This window comes from Artibeus jamaicensis, unplaced genomic scaffold (genome assembly GCF_021234435.1).
Source record: "Artibeus jamaicensis isolate MK-2021 breed Jamaican fruit bat unplaced genomic scaffold, CSHL_Jam_final scaffold_847, whole genome shotgun sequence".
Classification (NCBI taxonomy): Eukaryota; Metazoa; Chordata; class Mammalia; order Chiroptera; family Phyllostomidae; genus Artibeus; species Artibeus jamaicensis.
The window spans coordinates 19,753,307-19,771,636 of record NW_026522057.1 but is presented as its reverse complement, the minus strand read 5'-3'; the positions used below and the strand labels follow the sequence as shown (position 1 = coordinate 19,771,636).

The following is an 18,330-nucleotide window of genomic DNA, read 5'->3' as shown; positions in this document are numbered from 1 at the left end:
GCAGTGCTATTTACCTGGCAGGGTGGGTATTAGCATCCCCATTTTTCAGATATGAAAACCAAGTCTCAGAGTGGTTAGCACCCTACCCAGCTACTAAAAGATGGGGCCGGGGTTCAAACCCAGGTCATTCTGGCTCCAGAGCTCACGGCCGTCCCTGTACAATGCCTTCCTCTCTTTGGAGTAACGACAGACCGAAGCCAGAATCATTCCTGCCAGCCCTGGGGAGGAGGCAAAGGGTGGGCCCAGTTGTACCCGGCTGACCCCGTCTCCTATCCTCCTGAAGGCGCTGCATCGCGGATGGTCAGCTCGAGGGTCCTGACCCAGCAGTGGCGGGGCAGCTCTGGGGCCTTCGGACGGTCGCAGACCATGCTCAGGGAGGACCTGGCGGCGGGACTCGGCAGATTTCAGAACCTAAGTAAGAGCCACTTGGGCCCTGTTCTGGAGCCCGAGCTCCTGAGTTGTCACGGCTTCCTTGTGTCCGAGGCCTCACTCCGAGTCTGCACTCTGGGCCCTTGCAGGGCCAGGGCGAGGCCAGACGCCCCCAAGTTCCCTGGGGCCTGAGATGAGCAGAGGGTGCAGCACACCCGAGCATGCCGCCCTCAACACAGCTTTGCTGGGAGAGGCTCCGGGAGCCGGAGGGCAGCGCGGCCCCTCCCCCGCTCGAGTGCCCACTCCATCCCTTCACCTCTGCCCTCTGATGGGCCACCAACCCCAGTGCCTGTTCCCTGCACTGAGTCCCCCCAGACACCAAATGCCAGGAAACCTAATAAATAGGGGAAAGCGGAGAGCAGAGAGTCAGGCCCATCTGTTTGGGTCCCGCCATCTGCTGCGTTCAGGGTTCTCAAGCTTCCTCTCCGCCCTCACTGATCCCACTGTGCCTGCTGCGTGGGTCCTTGAAGATCCACGACCTTTTGGTGACTCTGCACTAATTCCCAGGGTGGTTTTAACTCTGTGTGTGCTGAATGTCTGCGTGTCTCTCCGTCCCTCTAAGGACGGCCTGGCTGCTGCGCCCGTCCTCACCCCTGTCCTCGTGCCCTGGTGCGGACAGTGCAGCTCTCCTTCCTGTCTTCTGTGTGCACGGAGGGAGCGCACCAGAGGTCCCACCTGGCCACAAGCCCAGACACCCGGACCCGGACACGTGTTTTTTACCTGATGGACTACAAAGTTCTCACAGACATTGACGGGCTAAGAAAGGGCAGCGTGTGGGGGGTGAAGGAGCTTCAGAATGAACGAGTTCTGCCAACTCTAGCTCCTTCGGAGCCCCCGAGCCTGGGAACCCTGCTCTACCCCTGTGCTGTGCTGAGCCTCCGGTCTAGAGGAAATTGCTTTTATTTCTCCGTAGTTCAGCTCTCGATGGCCACAGATGCCACCAAAATCACAAATTCCTTCTTTTCGATTACCCTCTGACTCAGACCCAAGTGCCTGTGACTGCTAGGCTGTTACCCTGTCCCAGTCCCAGTCCCTTTCCCTCCCCAAGGGTGACAGTGGCTGACACTGCTGAGAGTTTCCTGTGTGCTGGCCACTGTCCCGGTTATCCATGTCTCCTCACAATCATCTGAAATGGTTTCTTTTATTGTGTCCATTAAGAGATGAGAAAACGGAGGCTCAGAGAGGGCAAGTGACTTACTCAAGGTCACACAGCTGATACATCGTAGAGCCGAGACTTGAACCCAGGCGGTGTCTGGCTCCAGAGCCCAGGAGGTTAACCGCCATGCTATTTGCCCCGCCTGGGTGCCTCACACATGCAGTCACTAGTTCACCCCCAGGCTGCCCCCACCCCGCCCCGAGCACCCAGTGATAAACGGAGCTTCTTGGCCTTCACAGAGCTGCTGACAGCTTCACAGGGTATCCGGGGCTTTGACGAACATGTTTGTGCACGAAGGTTTTTTCCATGATTCGGTTCATTCTTTTATAGCATATTCTCTATCACTCTCCATCTCCTGAAAGAACAATCCTAAGTATAATCACCCTGATTACTCATTTTGAACTACGTGCAATTATTACTCCCATTTTACAGATGGGAAAGCTGAGGCTAGAGCCTTCTGACAAGTCAGTGCCATGTTCTGGTGCCTCCTAGGGAGCTGGCACAAGCCCCTCCTCAAGGAGGCACAGACCTGGTGCCTCATGCCCACCTCTTCCCCAACCCCCACTCCTGCTCTCAGCCCCTGACCTGTTCCTGCTTCCCTGATGGGTCTGTAGCTCAGAGTTTTATTGAGCACATACTATGTGCCAAGCCCTGAGCAGTATCTCTATATCAACTCATTGAAGCCTTACAACAACACTGTGAGATAGATACTATTACCCCTCATTCACTAGCAAAACATAACAAAGTTAGTAAGTTTGCCAGGGTCACACAGCAGTCAGTGGGGAGCTGGGAGTGGAACCCAGGCGTCCTGACTCATAGTGAAGCACTGGTGGTATCTTCGGAAGGCAAAGACCCGTCCATGTACGGAAGGAACCCCTGACCTTGCTCTTGCTCTTCCAGCTCACCCCTGCCCCCCACTTCTGCAAATTCAGCCATCAGTCTCCTGCGGGGTGGGATGGGAGGTGGGGAAGGGAGGGCCAGGGGATCCCAGACCTCACCAACGTTCCCGGTTGCAGGAGCAGAGGAAAGCCCCACCTCGCCCTCCAGCGAGACCGCATCCCCCGGCCGTGAGAAGTCCATGGCTCCTGAAGGTACGTGGACAGACAGCCGGCTCTCTCCTCAAGGAAGATGATGGTGTTACTTGATCCTTGGGGTCGGGAGAGTGTCTTAGCCCAACGAGGTCCTCGGTGGCTCGTTTATTCCTCAAAGCAACTCCGTTCGAGATCAACAGGGACATCACCAATTTAAAGACGAGGAAAGTAAGACTCAGAGAGGTAAAGCGACTTGCCCAAGGTCACACAGCCAGTCAGTGACAGAGCCAGGCCTAGAATCAGGCCTCCCAATTTCTAGCCGAAGGACCATTCAACCACCCCACTCTGCCTAGAACCCTTTAGCAATGTACCATAGAAGGAAACTTGGTGTCCCCACTCAGGCACAACCGGGGGTGATATGAAGCTGCCACTGCAGCCACAGGTAACCTCCCAGAAGATGCCCGAGGCCACCAGCCAAGGAAACTTGGAGGCCTGTTGTTCTCACGCATGGACCGGTATATCTCACCCCTCCTGTGCCAAGCGGGTCAGAAACAGCCCTGCAGCCCAATGGCCGCCTCAGGCCCCAGGGTGCAGGCCAGCCCTGCCCTCTCTGGGCCTCTGTTTCCCCAGATGGGCAGTGAGCAGTTGGCCAGGGTTCTCTGTCTGGCAACAACTCTCATTCCGTGGCTCCCCAGGTCCTCTGCTCAGTCTGGCCACCAACACCCTCTCTTCCTTGAAGACCCCTGAGACTCTGTTTGGATCCAGGTACGTGGGGCTTCCATTGGGGTTGCACTACACCCCCACCCATTTTCCAGGGGCTCTCCCCGGCTTGGAAGGCCAAGCCCGACATTTAGACACAAATGAATAACCCAAATCGAGCCTAGAAGCCCCCCCCTGCCATTCAGAGATATCTCTGTCTTCCGGGATCCCACTGCGGAAGACCCCCCCACCCTTTTTGTGGCTCATCTCCCCTGGTGCGGTCTCTTTGCAAATGCCACTCCTGGGGAGGGCCAGCATGAGGCCCTCTGACCACAGGCCGCACAAACGCAGGCTCTCAACAGAGGGCCACAGGACGAACACCAGCCTGGTGCTCATCCGGGCCATCACCAACTGGCTGAGCTGGGTCTCGTTTCCCCAGCTGTCACATGAGATTGGAGGAAGGCCCCTGTCAGACCGCTTCTGGCCCCACTCCCAGAGGCTGCTGTGTGAGCACTGGGAGAGCGGGATGACCAAGGACACCACTGGGGTGGCTGTAGCCATGCTTTTCTGGCTCCGCCCACACAGGTTGACTCTCAGAAAGTCCAGGTTGCTGACGCGAGCAGCCAAGGGCTTCCTCAGCAAGCCGCTGACCAAGGCCCCAGAGTCGTTGCCGGGGAGCCAGAGCTTCAACTACATCCCACTGGTGAGTGCCCAGACCCCAGCCAGTCCGCCCAGGGGCCATCCTGTGAGCCTCCTCCCGCCCCGCCCGGCCCCCTCGGCAAGGGGAGAAGACCTAGACCTTCCCACCCACGTGGTCAGCAGGGCAGAGGTTTGCAGGAGTCCCTTCCCCAGAGGCTAGAAGTGTGGCTAGAAGCCAGCACCAGCACCGTGAAAATTCTTTGCAATCTGCTACCTTTTTAAAATTCATGGGGATTTTACATTTTACTCCACCGTCTATGTGCATCTGTTTTTCACGGCATAAAAATATGCCTTGAAATGACTCTCAGGTGAGTAAAATTAACGCCCCAGGGACACATGAACATGCTCTGTGTCTTTGCAGACACCCCAGCAGGCTGCGGCAGGGCGAGAAGCCCAGGTCTGGAGTGGCAGTCTCTGAATCAAGGGGCGAAGGGGTGAGGCTCTGCCACACCTGGGCCAACGGGGCGTGGGGAGCAGAGGGTGCTGGAAGGAGGCCCGCAGCAGGAGGGTGCGTGGCTCCTGTCCCAGCACCCCCAAGTGCACCGGCCCTTTCCAAAAATGCCAGCAACAGGGCACTATGCATGTATGTGTTCAACAAGGGTTTGTTGAGCCTGGCACAATGCTAGACAACCTTGAACTAGATGAACATTGTCCCTGAGCCCATGGCACTAATTATCTAGTGGGGACAGGGACATGGAACCAGGCAATTCTGCTCCTGGGTGCAGTGATAGGAGAGCTTGGGTGTGGAAGGACAGACCGAGGCATGAGCAGGGGAGTCTCAGGCTCGTGGTCAGGGAGGAAGGGTGCTTGGCTTCCTGGATGAGTGATGGCTGATGGCCCACGGGGGAGAGAGCACGTGGTGGCTGGAGAGTGGGGTTTGAAGAGGAAAATCAAGGATGAGCCAGTGCTTTGGAAATCGTAGTTTGGGCTCATCCGAAGAGAAAATTGAAGCCACTGAACCGGTGGCCTCCAAAGAGTGGCAGGACCTGTGCCTTACAAAGAGCCCTGGGTCTGCAGGGGAGATGGGAGGGTGTGGACAGGAGAGGAGAGCAGAGGCAGGGGCCACACGAGGAGGCAGGTGGTTAGAAAGCAGGCCCGTTGGGACTTGGACACTGATGGGCGTGGAGGGCCCAGGAGGGAGGTGAGCTGCCCAGAGCACGCCTGGTGGCAGAGGATGGTCCCAGATGGGCCCACCCGCCGGAAACAAGAGGCAGGTTTAGAGCGAAGATGCTGAGCTGGGCTGGGAGAGGGGTCAGTCTGAAGTGCCTGTGGGACAAAGGATGGAGATGCTCCGTCAGCCTGGGCACCCTGCAGGTCCCCCAGGGAGGTGGGGAGCTCAGTAGTGGGCTTTGGGGACCCTGACTTCTGCATTGCCTGGGCCCCGCAGGCTCAAAAGTTTGAGGCCCACTGTGGGGCTCTCCCACCCGCAGGTGTCCCTGCAGCTGGCTTCCGGAGCCTTCCCGCTCAACCAGGCCTTCTGTGAGGCCATCCACATCCCTATGGACAAGCTCAAGTGGACCTCACCCTTCACCTGCCACCGAGTGTCCCTCACAGCCCGCCCGCCTGAGACAAAGACCCCCAGTCCCCAGCTGTGCACCGGCTCCTCGCCTCGGCACCCCTCTTGTGAGACCTCCGTGGAGCCCGTGGCAGAGGACAAGGCAGGCGGGGAGCCCAGGGATAGGGTGGAACACACAGGGCAGCTGTGGGCCACGGTGGTGGCACTGGCGTGGCTGGAGCACTGCTCAGCATCCTACTTCGTGGAGTGGGAGCTGGTGGCCGCCAAGGCCAGCTCGTGGCTGGAGCAGCAGGAGGTGCCCGAGGGCCGCACGCGGGCCACACTCGAGGCTGCTGGCCTCCAGCTGTTCGTGCTGCTGCAGCACTGGGACGAGAGCCTGGAGTTCAACATGCTCTGCTACAACCCGAATTACGTGTAGTTGGGGGAGGGGAGGCTGGGGCTGGGGAGGAGCGGGAGGGCACCGCGAGGGCTTGGCAGCGGGAACCTTGGAAGCTGTAGCCAATACATTGGTTGCTACAAAGAGCCCTGGACTTGCCGTCGGGAGGCCTGAATTCAGTCCCAGCTTTGCTATCAACTAGCTGTGCACCTTGAGGCCAGACAGCGCCCCCTGTCTGGGCCTCAGTGTCCCCACCTGTAAAATCAGTGGGTGAGGTGAGAGAGTTGGGCTAGATCTCTAGAAGGTTCAAAGGTCCCTTTCTGCCCAGACAGGTGGGCTGCTATGGGGTTTCCTGTCCCCAGGGGCAGAGAAGGAGTACAACTTACACCTGAGCTCCCGCTGCAGGCGGGTCATGTGGGCGATGCCCCCCTCCCCGGAAAGGGCGGAGGAGCAAGCCCCAAAACTGCGAGTAATCAGACCCACAAACTTGCGGCTAGGCACAGGAGACCACCTCTGCCTGCTGCGTTGTGGGATAGGCTCGTGTCTCCATGGTGACAGTCCACGACCCCTAAATCCTGCTACAAACCAACTGGAAAACCACCCTCCCCAACACTTTACAGAAGAGTCACCCAGGGCCTCGTCTTTTTCTTGGAAGCTCTCTGTCTGTCTTAGTGCCGGCTGACAGATTATTTGTGACCTCCTAGCTAAGGAGGCGGTGAGCAGGACAATGGGGAGACCTCCTGCGAGCTGAGGTGTTAGAATTAAGTGGCTGTCTGTGCAAAAGTAGTCCCAAAAGCATAGATGGAGTCACAGAAGTCAGTGGAAAAACAGCACCTTCAATAATTTGTGCCTCCGGGAACTTCATGCTGCAGACCCCGTCCACGCGTGCTAAGGGGCTAGGGAGGCCCCCTGCATCACATGCAATTCTGGGACGGCGGGGCGCTGTCTAGCCAGGTCACACTGTGCAGGACAGGGGTCTTCTCTGCAACAGAGAACCATGCTCGGCTGCAGTATGTCTGGGGCGGCGGCTTTGGCCAGGAGATGTGATTTATTCCATGAAACGAAAGACTTTTTTGAAGAAGCTTCAAGAACTGAGAGGCCCTGGGACCTCCCCCTCGCAGGCCTACCTCGAGATACCATGCGGTGACGTCTGTGTTGCTGCCTCAGACTCCCTCCTGGCTGCTGCCCAGTGACCTTTGCCCCACAGACTCTCCTGGAGGCAGGTCTGGACCTCAGCAAGGAAGCCCACCCGCTTGGACCCCCCAGGATGAATCCACACCCCACCATACACACCCCTCTCCAAGGCCTTGAGCTCGCCTCCTCGAGTGGTCCCGTCGGGCCCCACGGCCCTGGCACAAGCTCCTCCCTCCTGAGAGATCCCCACAAATCACACTGCCCTGTGGGGAGGACCTGTGGACTCCAGCACAAGTCTCAGCCTCATGAAGACGAAAGGCTTCAGCAGGAGAGGAGGGAGAGCAGGGGCCCAGCAGAATACCCCCCCCACAGGATGCGGTGCCCTGCCCTGCACTGGGCCTCCATGCAGAGGCCTGGCTGGTCCCCTGCTGAGCTGCACCAGTGCCTCAGAGGCTCTCACCAAAAGCCGGGGGTCCATCCCCAAGGGAGGGGAAGGGGTAGGAGACAGTGTAAAATCCCATCAGCAGTTTGGCTGCCTCTGGGCAGGAACCCACCAGGCACCGAAGCCACCCCCCCCCCGCCCCAGGCAGGACAGGATGCCTGGGGGGTGTTGGCTCAAAGTCGGTGCCACCAAGACAAGAGCTTTAGGCTGCCTTGCTGAAGGCCTTGACCAGGCGTGAGAACAGCCTTGTCATCTCCCTACACATCTGCTCTCCGGCACCGCCCAAATAACACTTCCGCAGCTATACAGCCAGCAGCCCCAGCTCCAGAGTAAGGAGGGAGGGGCGTGGCATTGCCTTCTTGGCCTGCCATGCGTGGGAAGATTGTCCAGCTGACAGCCAAAACACCTGGCACTAGTTTGGGTGAGTGACATCCCCTCTCTAGGTGCCCAGGAGCCAGGGGGCTTCCCCCACCTTGACTTTCCCAGATTCTCTGCCTCTGAGCTGTTCTCCTCCTAGTGGCCATGGACTTGCTTTAATTGTCTGGGTGACCTTGAAACCGGTCACATGTGCTTTCTGGGCCTCTTTCCTTCTCTAACACAGGCCAGGTTGGACTGGGCTGTCCAGCCTCCCGGTTAACCTGATTCTGGGTCTCCAGGCTGAGTGTAGACAGTGACTGGGGGTGGGGAGGTCAAGGTGGCCTGGCACCTGCCCAGTGTGGAACTGGACACCTGGAAGGAGTCACGGAGAAGCCCAGCAAGGCTGCGGGCACACCACCACCCCGCTTCTTCGGAGAACGCCCTCAGGCACCACCCCAGCAGCAGCAGCTGGAGCTCTGGACAACTCTGATGGATGAACCACTCACCTCCGTACCCCCCCGGCTCCCCTACCCGGCACCTAAGGGTGCAGAGAAACAAATTCTCCTTGATTTCAAATAACCCAAGGGCTTTGGGGGATGTCTGGTTAAGAGACGTGTTTGAAAAGAACTTCAGTGACATTGCAATGGCAAGCAGTCTCAGAAATGTGCCCCTGGGATGTTCAAGCAGAGGACAGAGGGACCATTCAAGGAAAAGATAAGAACCTTAGGGAATTAGCACATGCACCAAAGCTACAGCGGTTCCAAAGGTTCTCAAGTAGGGGAACCATTGCCCCTAGAATCGGGATTAATCAGGATTAATCTGGACTCTTTGTTAAACTAGGCCTTGCTTTCTGGGTCATGCCAAGGGACCTTTATGTCATGCCGGCTGAAGATTCAGGAGAGTACAAATGCCAAGGGACACTGTCCAACAGAGCGGGCCTTCAGTGGGAGAAACAGTGGTCAGAGGGCTGGGGTTCAAGTGCTGGTCCAAACCCCACCACCAGTGTGCGGTGTGACTTTTGGCAAGTCGCTTCCTCTCTCCGGGCCCCGTCTCATCTTTTGTAGAAGGATGAGGTCACACGAGATCAGCATTTCCAACTCTGTTCTGTGGTGTGTGCATTAGCAATGCGTAAGAAATTGTCCTCGAGCAAACACGTTGGGGAAACACTGGGAAAACCATCTCTTTAGGTCAGGGTGACCTGGCCCCAAGAAGTGGGTCTTGTCAGTCTCTAATATGTGACTCAAAAGGTCCCTCTCCCCAGGTTCCTCAGCCCAGAAAATGCCGGTCTGGGTCTCCCCGAGGGTCCTTCCGGCACTGACATTCAGAAAGCTTTGGCTGAAGGCCTACTGTATGCCAGGCACACCGGGGTAGCCTTGGGTGCGTTTCCGGCCCTGGTTGGAGCTCGGTGAGAAGCATTTGAAGAACGTCTGCCCAGTGGACCGCTGCCCCGCTCCCTGGTGTGCCTCAGCTGGCCTGGCCTTGTCCCCAACCTGTGGTCTTGCCACCCGTAGGTGTGGCCTCAGCCCACACCGTGGAGGCACCGTGCACCCTGAAGGCCAGCCCCCGAGTGCTCTGACACTCAGTGATGGGGCGAGCAAAGCCGACCACAGCTCCTGCTGGGGGCTGCTTGTCTGGGGGAGTGTGGAGCCCCCGCAGCGAAGTGCCTTGAGGGTCCAACCTCCTGCCTCTGCACAGAGGTGGGGTCCTCCCTCTGAGACCCTCAGCTGAGGAGACCAACTCCAGACCCTGGGAGAGTGGCATCGGCTTTCAGAGGCACTTGTGTGTGCCCAGCCATCCCCTACTATCCACGGACAAAACGAATGACATCTACTGTCCCCGACTGCTGTGACCGACGATGGAGGAGTGGTTCCATTCTAGCTGCTGGTGGGTCCTCACCTTTTCCTCCGGTGGTTGAGAAAGCGAGAGATCCTCTTTATTCGCCTGGAGCCAAAAAGCCTTCTGGAAGTTGCTCTCAATCCTAACTTGCCACCCGTTGGTCCCTACGCTTACTTGAAGGCTCTTTCTTTCTCCCTTGGCTGCTGTTCCCCTTCTCTTCCTCGGCAGGGACTCCCATTGAGAGGAAGTGGGAGAAGGGGTCTCCCCAGTCTGAGCCCCTGCCTGCCTGGCTGGAGCCCGTGGGACACTCCAGCTCCCACCGTTGCCAGGCCCCAGTGCTGCCTCTCACTTCTGACACATTGGAACATCTCCAAGTGGTCCCCAGGCACAGACGAATGCCGCATCCTCAGTGCCCTGGCCAGGGAAGAGAAGGGCACTGCTGCCCCGGGGCCGGGTGGTGTGTTCACTGCAATGGCATGGGGGAGACATTTTTTATCCCCCACTAATCTAGCAGGGACTAGAGAAACCGGTGAGCAGAGCATGGGCATGTGCCTGGGCTGCAGCACACCCTGCAGAGCCAGCGTACGGCCAGCCAGGGAGGGGGCATGTGCCGTGTTCTGCAGCTGGATAACCTGATGGGCAGCGATCTGTCCTGAGGTCAGGAGCTTGGCAGCATCTCCTGGTCAGGCTCCCGTGCCTAGTACAGGGCTCCCTGACCGTCTCCTGAGCTACCTGACAAAGTGGGGTTTCTTCTGCCCTTGCTGCAGCCCTCCTTGGCTCAGAGCCGGCGGCCTTGAGCTTGTAGCCGCTTCCCAAGGCAAAGCGCCTCGTCTCCATGTGGCCAACTGTGGTGGCACACGCAGTGTAGTTTCACTATCTGCCCAGGTGGCTGTGGCTCAAGTGGCATGGCCGGTGCTTGTCCCCCTCAGAGCCTCAAGTGCCTACAGTGTGCTGGCCCGTCCCCTTGCCTGCTCGCCTGTCACGTCCCCGTGGTGCCTGGGACACTTCTTGTGCTTGGAATCCACGTTGCCTTTTTGCCCAGTAGCCAATGACGTAGATGTCGTGGAAGTCCCAGACACCAGCCGTCTAGGATCCACCACTGAGTAGGGAATCGCACCCTGGAGCTGTGTGTGTCTGTTCTCAAAAGAGCAGCTTCTTTGCACGTGGCGGCTACTGTTCTCTTCCAGGCTTTTAGCTTATAAAAACTGTTGAAGCTGATGACATGACGAAATAATACCTGTGTCTGCCCTTTTGTTCTCCAAGCTGATACTTGACTTTCGAACTGGGGGGCCAGTGATCTGCTTGCTTCAGTGTGTTCACCTCCCACTTGCTTTGGGTTTCCCCGGAGTGACCAACTGCCCCAGTTTGTCTGGGATGGAGGTAGGGAGATCCCAGGATGTGGGACTTTCCAGTCTTAAAACTGGAGCAATCTGGGGGAAACTGGGACAAGCTGGCCACAGTAGTTCTCCCGGAAGCAAAGCCTGAGATAAGGAGTCGGCGCAGATGGTGTTGTTGTGTGATCCAGGAGGCATTCTTGGGCAGTGACGGGATGGACACTGACAAAGGGAGTGTCACCAGGCCGGTCAATGCCATGGGTCTGGACTTTCATCCCACTGGGAATTCTGGGAAGCAGAGTAGACTCACAGGGAAGGAGTAGGGGGAGGGGTACCAGCTCCACCCAGTCACTGGGTGAGGTCACCCCGGGGCCACTAATTCCATGGCACTTCCGGGGTGCCCCAGGCATACCAGCTGTGCTGACTTCTGCAGTTAGAGGAAGCCAGGTGCTGGCAGTGGCCCAGCCTGTGTGCACAGAGGAAGAAGAGGCTCAGGCGACCCAGCCAGGCTCAAGCAGCCGTTAAGTTACAAGGTCTGCAAGCTGCTTTCCACGTTTCCAATATTCCTCAATCAGGTATCACAAAATATCTTTATGGGAAAATCAGCACACACACTGATACCGAAACCAAACACGAGGCTCATTTGGAAACCCTTGAGCAGTTCATCTTGTTTCCTCCAAATCAGTCATTGTTTCTTGGCCTTCTGGGAGAACAGTCTATGCAAGCAGGAATTCCCCAACGGCCAAAACATTGCCGCAGTGTGCTGGGCCCCTGAGAGGAGCCATTCGGGGAGCCCATGGGCTGATACTAAAACAGTCACGGCGAAGGAGTGTTCACAGGCAGGGCCTCGTGGGTGACCTCCGCTGGGCAGTTGGCCTTCCCCGAGGCGGACAAGCCCTTCCTCCACCCCCACCCCACCCCCATGCAGATCTAGGTGCCTCACTGACTTCAGTGAGCTGGGGTACTCCCTCCACCTCTGTGAGAAACTGGCTGCTTTGTTCTCTGCTGCCACTGGGCAGCCTGTAAAAGCCGTGTGTTTGTGTGTGTGTGTGTGTGTGTGTGTGCGTGTACGTGTCCTGCTGGGATGGCAGTAAGAGTCTCCTAGTCCCTCACACTAGGAGCAAGGTGCCCCAAAAAACAGGGACTCAGAGCGGGAACTCTCTAGGAGAGAATGAAGTGAGCCCAGAGGGATGGGTCTCTGGGTCTCCCGGTCTCCCGGGCCCTCTGTCCTGTGGTTGTCGGTCCCCTCCAAGGCCCTGCTGGCCCCCCGGGAAACAGATTTGGAGCCTGTTTCCGTCTATCCTTCAGGATAGACAGGACCCACTTCCTGTCTATCCTTCATTCCTGGCCTCGGGGTCTGGGGCTTCCCCAGAGCAAGACACCAGGGGCTCCTGACACAAACGCCAGGGCATGCAGAGCCTGCGGCGTTGTTCTGATATCGTCCAGCAGAGGGCGCTGTGGGCATGCATTGCCTTCCAGGCCCAAGGCCTGTTGAGACATTTGGGGCAAGAGGGGCCGCAGGAATGAAGAAGGGAGGCTTCAGAAGCTATTTCTGTCCCTTATCGACAGTCTTTCTTCCTCCGCTACAAGGGGGTGATTCGTGACAACTAGTTAGCCCACTGAAAGGCTGTGCTGGTTGAGTATTCGCCTGTGTGTCCAGCCACCAGGCTAGCTCACCTGGGAAAGAAGAAGGTGACTACTTTCCTTTGCTGCTCACCCACTCCTCCTCCCCGCCATCATATTAGTACCCCCTCCTTCTCCGGACTTCGTGCAGACCCACTTCCTGCAGGAAGGCTTCCAGGCCTCCTCCCAGCAGCAGTTTCTTGCAGGAGCTCCCCTGTGTGCCCCAGACACAGGCCTTATCTCCTCCACTGGGCCAGGGGTTCCCCCAGCAGGGCTCTGTGTCCTCCCTCCGACTCTCATGTCCCTCCATTAGCGACTCTGTCCACAGACAGGGACCGGCTTGGGGACAGCCCCCTCCCGACTCCCTCCTTGGGGAGATGCCCCAAAGTCCCATGAGCTTTGCGCATTGTCAAGAGAAAGATGGGGTTTGAGCGGGCAAAAGATCAAAGGATTGGGCAAAATAATGTCTGGGAAAGCAGAACAGTGGAAAAAATACAATGAAAAAAAAAGATGTTCACCCCCCAAAAAAGAGAGAAAGTGGCAGCAGGTGAGACGGTAAAAGACTGAAGACACCAGCGCCCCCTTGTCTGCACCACACCTTTGCCCTCCCCCGCAGGACCCCCACTCTACCTGCACTGCCACCCAAGAGGTGGCCCTCATCCCTGTATTGCTCACCCGGTCCATAGTTCAATCCTGCCCTGTTCCCCCTGCCTCCAGCTTGGCCCCTTTGGGTCCAGTATGTGCCATGAAGCCGGATAAAACGTCTAAAAACACCTTCCGTGGCTGCCCACCGCCTGTGGAGGGAAAGACCAAACTGTCACCCTGACCTTCAGGACCCCTCGCCATCTTGCTCGTTTTGCTTCCTGGTCTCCTTCCCTCCACTTTCCATGTGTCACAATCGAGGTTCATTCATTCACTCAAGAACTGTGAGTAGTGCTGACTACTAAATGCTGGGCCATGTCCTACCTGGGAACACAGATGAAAAGGAACCGTCTGTGCCCGCCTTAGCTTGTAGGGCTGCCCTGGAAAAGCGCGCAGATCAACACAGACTTGCCGTCTCGGGGTTGCAGAGGCTGGAAGTCCAAGGCCAGGGTGGCAACAGGGTCGGTGCCTCCTGAGGGCTGCGAAGGAGGCTCTGTGCCGGCCCCTCCCCTAGCATCCGCTGGTCCCTCAGCTTATGGCGGCGTAACCGCAGGCTTCACAGAGCTTCTCCCAGCGTTGGTGTCTGTCTTCCAGTTTCCCCTCTTTACAAGGACACCAGTCATATTGGATCAGGTTTAAAAAGACCTAATTTTTTAAAATATTTTATTTATTTATATTTTAGAGAGAGGGGAAGAGAAAGAGAGGGAGCGAAACATCAATGTGTGGTTGCCTCTCATGTGGCCCCCACTGAGGACCTGGCCTGCAACCCAGGCATGTGCCCTGATTGGGAATTGAACTGACAACCCTTTGGTTCACAGCCCACACTCAATCCACTGAGCTACACCAGGCAGGGCAAAAAAAAAAAAAAAAGGCCTCATTTTAATGTGATTACCTCTGTAAAGATCCTGTCTCCCCAAATGGTCGCATTCAGAGGTATTAGGGGTTAAGACTACAGCACGTTACAGTTAAACCTGTAACATCGCACTCGTAGGGTCGATGCTCTAGCACAGAGACGCAGACAAGAACACAAAACTGCATAACTATATGTTAGGACTGGAGATGATGGGGCAGCTGAAGGAGGCAATGTTAGGGGAGAGGAAGTAGCAGGGTGGAGAGGATGCTGTTTATCCCAGGGCGGTCAGAGGAGCCTGCCCGACAAAGTGGCGGGGGAGCAGAGACTGGATTCCAAGGGTTCCCCCAGCAGGTCGTTCATGTCTTTGCCATGTGCCCACGATGGATATTCACCAAGAGCAAACTCCTTCAAAGCTTAGTGTGGGGCCCACCTCTTCCAGGAAGCCTTCTGTGACCTGCAGCCCAGGGCAGACTGGACCTCTCCCACAGTACTTAGGGCTCTTGGTGATGGCTGTGATGAGCACTTTCCGCAGTAGTTCAAGGCTGTGTGGCTGTTAAACAAGAGCAGAGACTGGGCCTCCCAAGGCCTCAGTGGTGCTCAGAACACCCCAGATGCTCCGTGAGCAAATGTGTGCTGAAGCGCCAGGTGAGGGGGTGACCCCGTCATTGTACCTGTAGTGCAAGTAATCGGCATAACTTGGCGAGTCCTAAATGTCAGATGTGATGCTGAGGTTTTTCCATTGATTCACCACCTTCGCTCCTCACAGCTCTGTGCCGTATCACTAGTGTTACAGAGGAGGAAACTGAAGTTCAGAGACATTTACTAAGTCATCTGCTCGAGACCACACAGCCAGAAACTGGTGGGGGCAGGACCCCAACCCGGGTCTGCCTGAGTCTGGAGCAAGGTCTCCTAACTTCAAGACATGCACTCACTCACTCGTTCGCTCTCTCTGTGAACTCACCTGACATCTACCAAGTGCAGGCACCCAGGCCAGGCCACCTGGGGAGAGGAGGGGAGGTGGGGGCAGCATCTGTCCCTGGGCTCTCCATTTCCTTCCCCATAGAGGAAGGACAGCACTTCCCTGCTCGGCTGTGGGACGGCGGCTCATTGTCCCCGTGCTCAGTGTCCCTGTGCCCACAAGTCTCCTCACCACACCATCCTCAGAAGGTAATTATAGCCCAACTCTTCCTGTCCCTCCCCAGGAAGACAACCAGGGACCGAAGACACAGGAGAAGGGGCTGTGGCAAATCCTCCTGCCTGTCCCTGCTCATCACGTGCCGCTCAGTGGGGCCCACGGGGGTTGCCTTTTCTCACTGTGTTTTCCCACAGCCCGTTCCTGCTCCTGCCCCGAGGAGGGCGGGCAGCAGACGCCCCCGCCTGGCGACCCAAGTCCCAGCTGCTCCTACTGTGGGCAGACTCCAGATGCCAGGGGCTGGAAGGGGTGTTTAGAAACCTCCAAATGCCACCCCACCCCCATCTTCCCGACAGGGACACTGAGGCCCAGGGAGGCACAGGGCCCGGACCAAGGTCACTCGGGTCCCCCCAAACCTGCCCTCGTTGCATCTGAAGATGCCATGTTAGAGCTACTCTAAGTTAATGTCTTCAGAAAGGCCCCTGTGGAAATACGCACGTGGGTGAGTGAGAGCTAAAGACGGGGGACTTCAGAGCAGGACTGCTGAGGCCAGGAAGCCGGTCCAGGGCAGCGGAGCTCTGGGGGAGCGGGGAGCAAGAGTCGGAAGGAAGGCTGGAGCAACTGGAAACGAATCTCGCTGCCTCCCCATGTGGTAGTAAAACCGAGATTCTCTGAGGCTAAGAAGAGGGACTGGGGGAAGAGGTGCCCAGCTCCGACGATCACTCAGCGGAGACCCGGGTCATTTCCTGTGGCACAGCCGGTGTGGCCCCAGGCAAGCCCCCCCCCATCTCCGGGCCTCCGTTCCCCCATTTGTTAAATGGGGGAGATGGACTGGAGAACTGCCAAGGCTCCCTCCAGCTCTGAGGCTGGTGAGTTCAACATCCTGATTCCAGAACACTCCAGGATGGATGCGGACCGTCCCCACCCCACCTTCAGCCCCCGCGAGGCTGCACTCGCGCTGCTGGAGACTCGGACTCTCCCTTGGCCAACGTTGAGACAGCAGATTCCAGCATGGCCGCACCTGGGCCAGGGCGGACGAACGAGCCCTGGGACCCCAGAACAGGCAGGTCAGCAGGGCTCCGTTCCAGAAAGCTCCGAGGCCACCACATCAGCGTCCCCTGGGACCAGAGGCCTGATGAAATTACAGCCGCCATCAATCAGAGGTTTGGCCCTGGGTGATGGAAATGGTGTGAGTTTCTGGGCTGGCCTCTCCATCCCGTGTCTGCCTGTCACTGCCTGGGAGAGTCACTTCACCTCTCGGAGCCCTGGTCTGCGCAACTGGAGAATCACCGTGCCGCCCCGGGGCTGCCCACGGCTGGAGACGCACTTGGCTCAGGAAGCTCAGGAGAAGGACCCAAGAGGCCCCAGCGCAGCCCAGCTTTCAGGCCGTCTCTGTCCTGGGGTGGGAGGGGCAGGGCATGGCTCCCCAGGGTTTATTAAGTTGCAATTGCCGGTCCAGACAGAACTTTCAGGGTGACACCAACCAGGCCTGGGCGTTGGCAGACACTGTACCCACAGTGCCAATAATAAAATTATATGAATAAATGTCCCCTTCTGGGAACTAAGACCGCCTGCAGGGATGGGCTGTGCAGATGCCGCCAGGAGGGGGAGGGCCCCCACCTGGCGGTGGGCAGAAGCCAGCCTGGCAGGACCCCTCCCCGCTGTCCCTCCAGCCTCCATCTCCCCCTGTTTTTGCCCAGCTGTCTGTCCCTCTTCCCCTGCTTCTCTCTTCCAATCGTCACCCGCCCCTGCCTTTGTCTCCTCTCTCCAGGGACGTCAGTCGGGGTCTCCCCCAGTCCGTTTCCCTGCTCCTCTCCCCACTGGGACCGGCATCCTCTCTGGTGCCCCAGAGCGAGTGCCCAGCCTCCAAACCCGGTAAAGCCATGTCTGTCCTAACCCCAAAATCCCACCAATTAAACTGCTCTTGCCCGCTCCTGCGTCTATTGCTGACGCACAAAGAAGCGAGGCAGCCAGGCAACCGCCTGCACGGTGAGGTGGGGAGAGGCTATGGCCATGGCCCCCTCCGGAGGCCGGCAGTCGTCTGTCCGTCTGCCGTCTGTCCGCCCACACCCAGGAGGGACTTGCAAGGCCCAGGTGCAGCTGGTCCGAAACTCCCACTGGGCCTCATGCTTGGGGCCCCCACCTGCCCCATCTCGTTCCCCCTGCACTGACCCTCAAGTTCAGGGATCCCAGCCTTGGGTCCAAGATGCCAAATTGTGCTCCAGCCACCGCCCCTCTTGCTCTATTTCCCCAGTCCTTTCCAAGACCCGCCACCAGGCTTCCCTGCACCACCCCTGACAGTGGGGGACCCCCTCCCAGCTCCAAGACCCCCACCAGGCTTCTCAGCACTGGGAGATGCCCTCCCCTCTCCCAGGCTCCAAACTGCATTCCCGGCCTGCCCCTGCAGTACGCGCAGCCCAGCGACCTCCACCCCTCACTATGGGCATCCCCAACTCACCAACTGTGAACTCCCAGCACCCTCTGGGCCTCCACCGCGCACTCCCCACGCCCCCACCCGCCTGCCCACCCATGGTCCCAGCACCCTCTGCGGGCCGGGTCCCTGGTTTCCCTGCTCTTCCACAGCACGAGCGTCAGGCTCCTTGACGGCGTCGCGTTGGGAACCGAGAGTGGGCACTTAAGAGCAATTAGCTCCCGCACAGTTGGCAGTGATACCTTAATAAATAATAGCTTGAAAAGCATGTAAATACATATTAGAGCACATTACATGGGCAGAAGGCACAGCACGGGGTCCAAGAGCTGGTTCGGGACGCGGAGATGCCGGGGGATCGGCAAGTGCTCACGGCCACAGGGAGATTCCCTGCATCCCAGAGGCTGAGCTGGGGGGTATGGAGAGAGAGAGACCAGAGAAGAAGCCCAGGGAGAGAGAGACACAGAAAAAAACACTGGAAACGACATGGAAAGTATAAAAAGGAGAAGTCAAGGGGAGGAGGAAGAGGGAAGGCGCCATAAGAAGGGAGCCACCAAGGGAGGGGGCAGGAAAGGCAGGGTCGGCTGGGGCTCGGCTACGAAGGTAAGTGCCGCCCTGGCTTCTCCTCCTGCCTCTCTACTCC

General features: G+C 58.0%; 1 protein-coding gene across 2 annotated transcripts in view; it reads left to right on the top strand.

Annotated features, from left to right (window-relative positions):
* The window catches only part of VWA5B1 (von Willebrand factor A domain containing 5B1), a 38,975-nt gene extending 33,027 nt beyond the window's left edge, over nt 1-5,948 (top strand). For both annotated transcript variants that reach the window (XM_053660199.1, XM_053660198.1), the window contains 5 exons: nt 284-397; nt 2,602-2,676; nt 3,312-3,381; nt 3,901-4,018; nt 5,445-5,948. In XM_053660199.1, coding sequence (XP_053516174.1) covers nt 284-397; nt 2,602-2,676; nt 3,312-3,381; nt 3,901-4,018; nt 5,445-5,948 — 881 coding nt within the window. The remainder of the gene's footprint in view (nt 1-283; nt 398-2,601; nt 2,677-3,311; nt 3,382-3,900; nt 4,019-5,444) is intronic.
* Nucleotides 5,949-18,330: the final 12,382 nt, after the last annotated feature.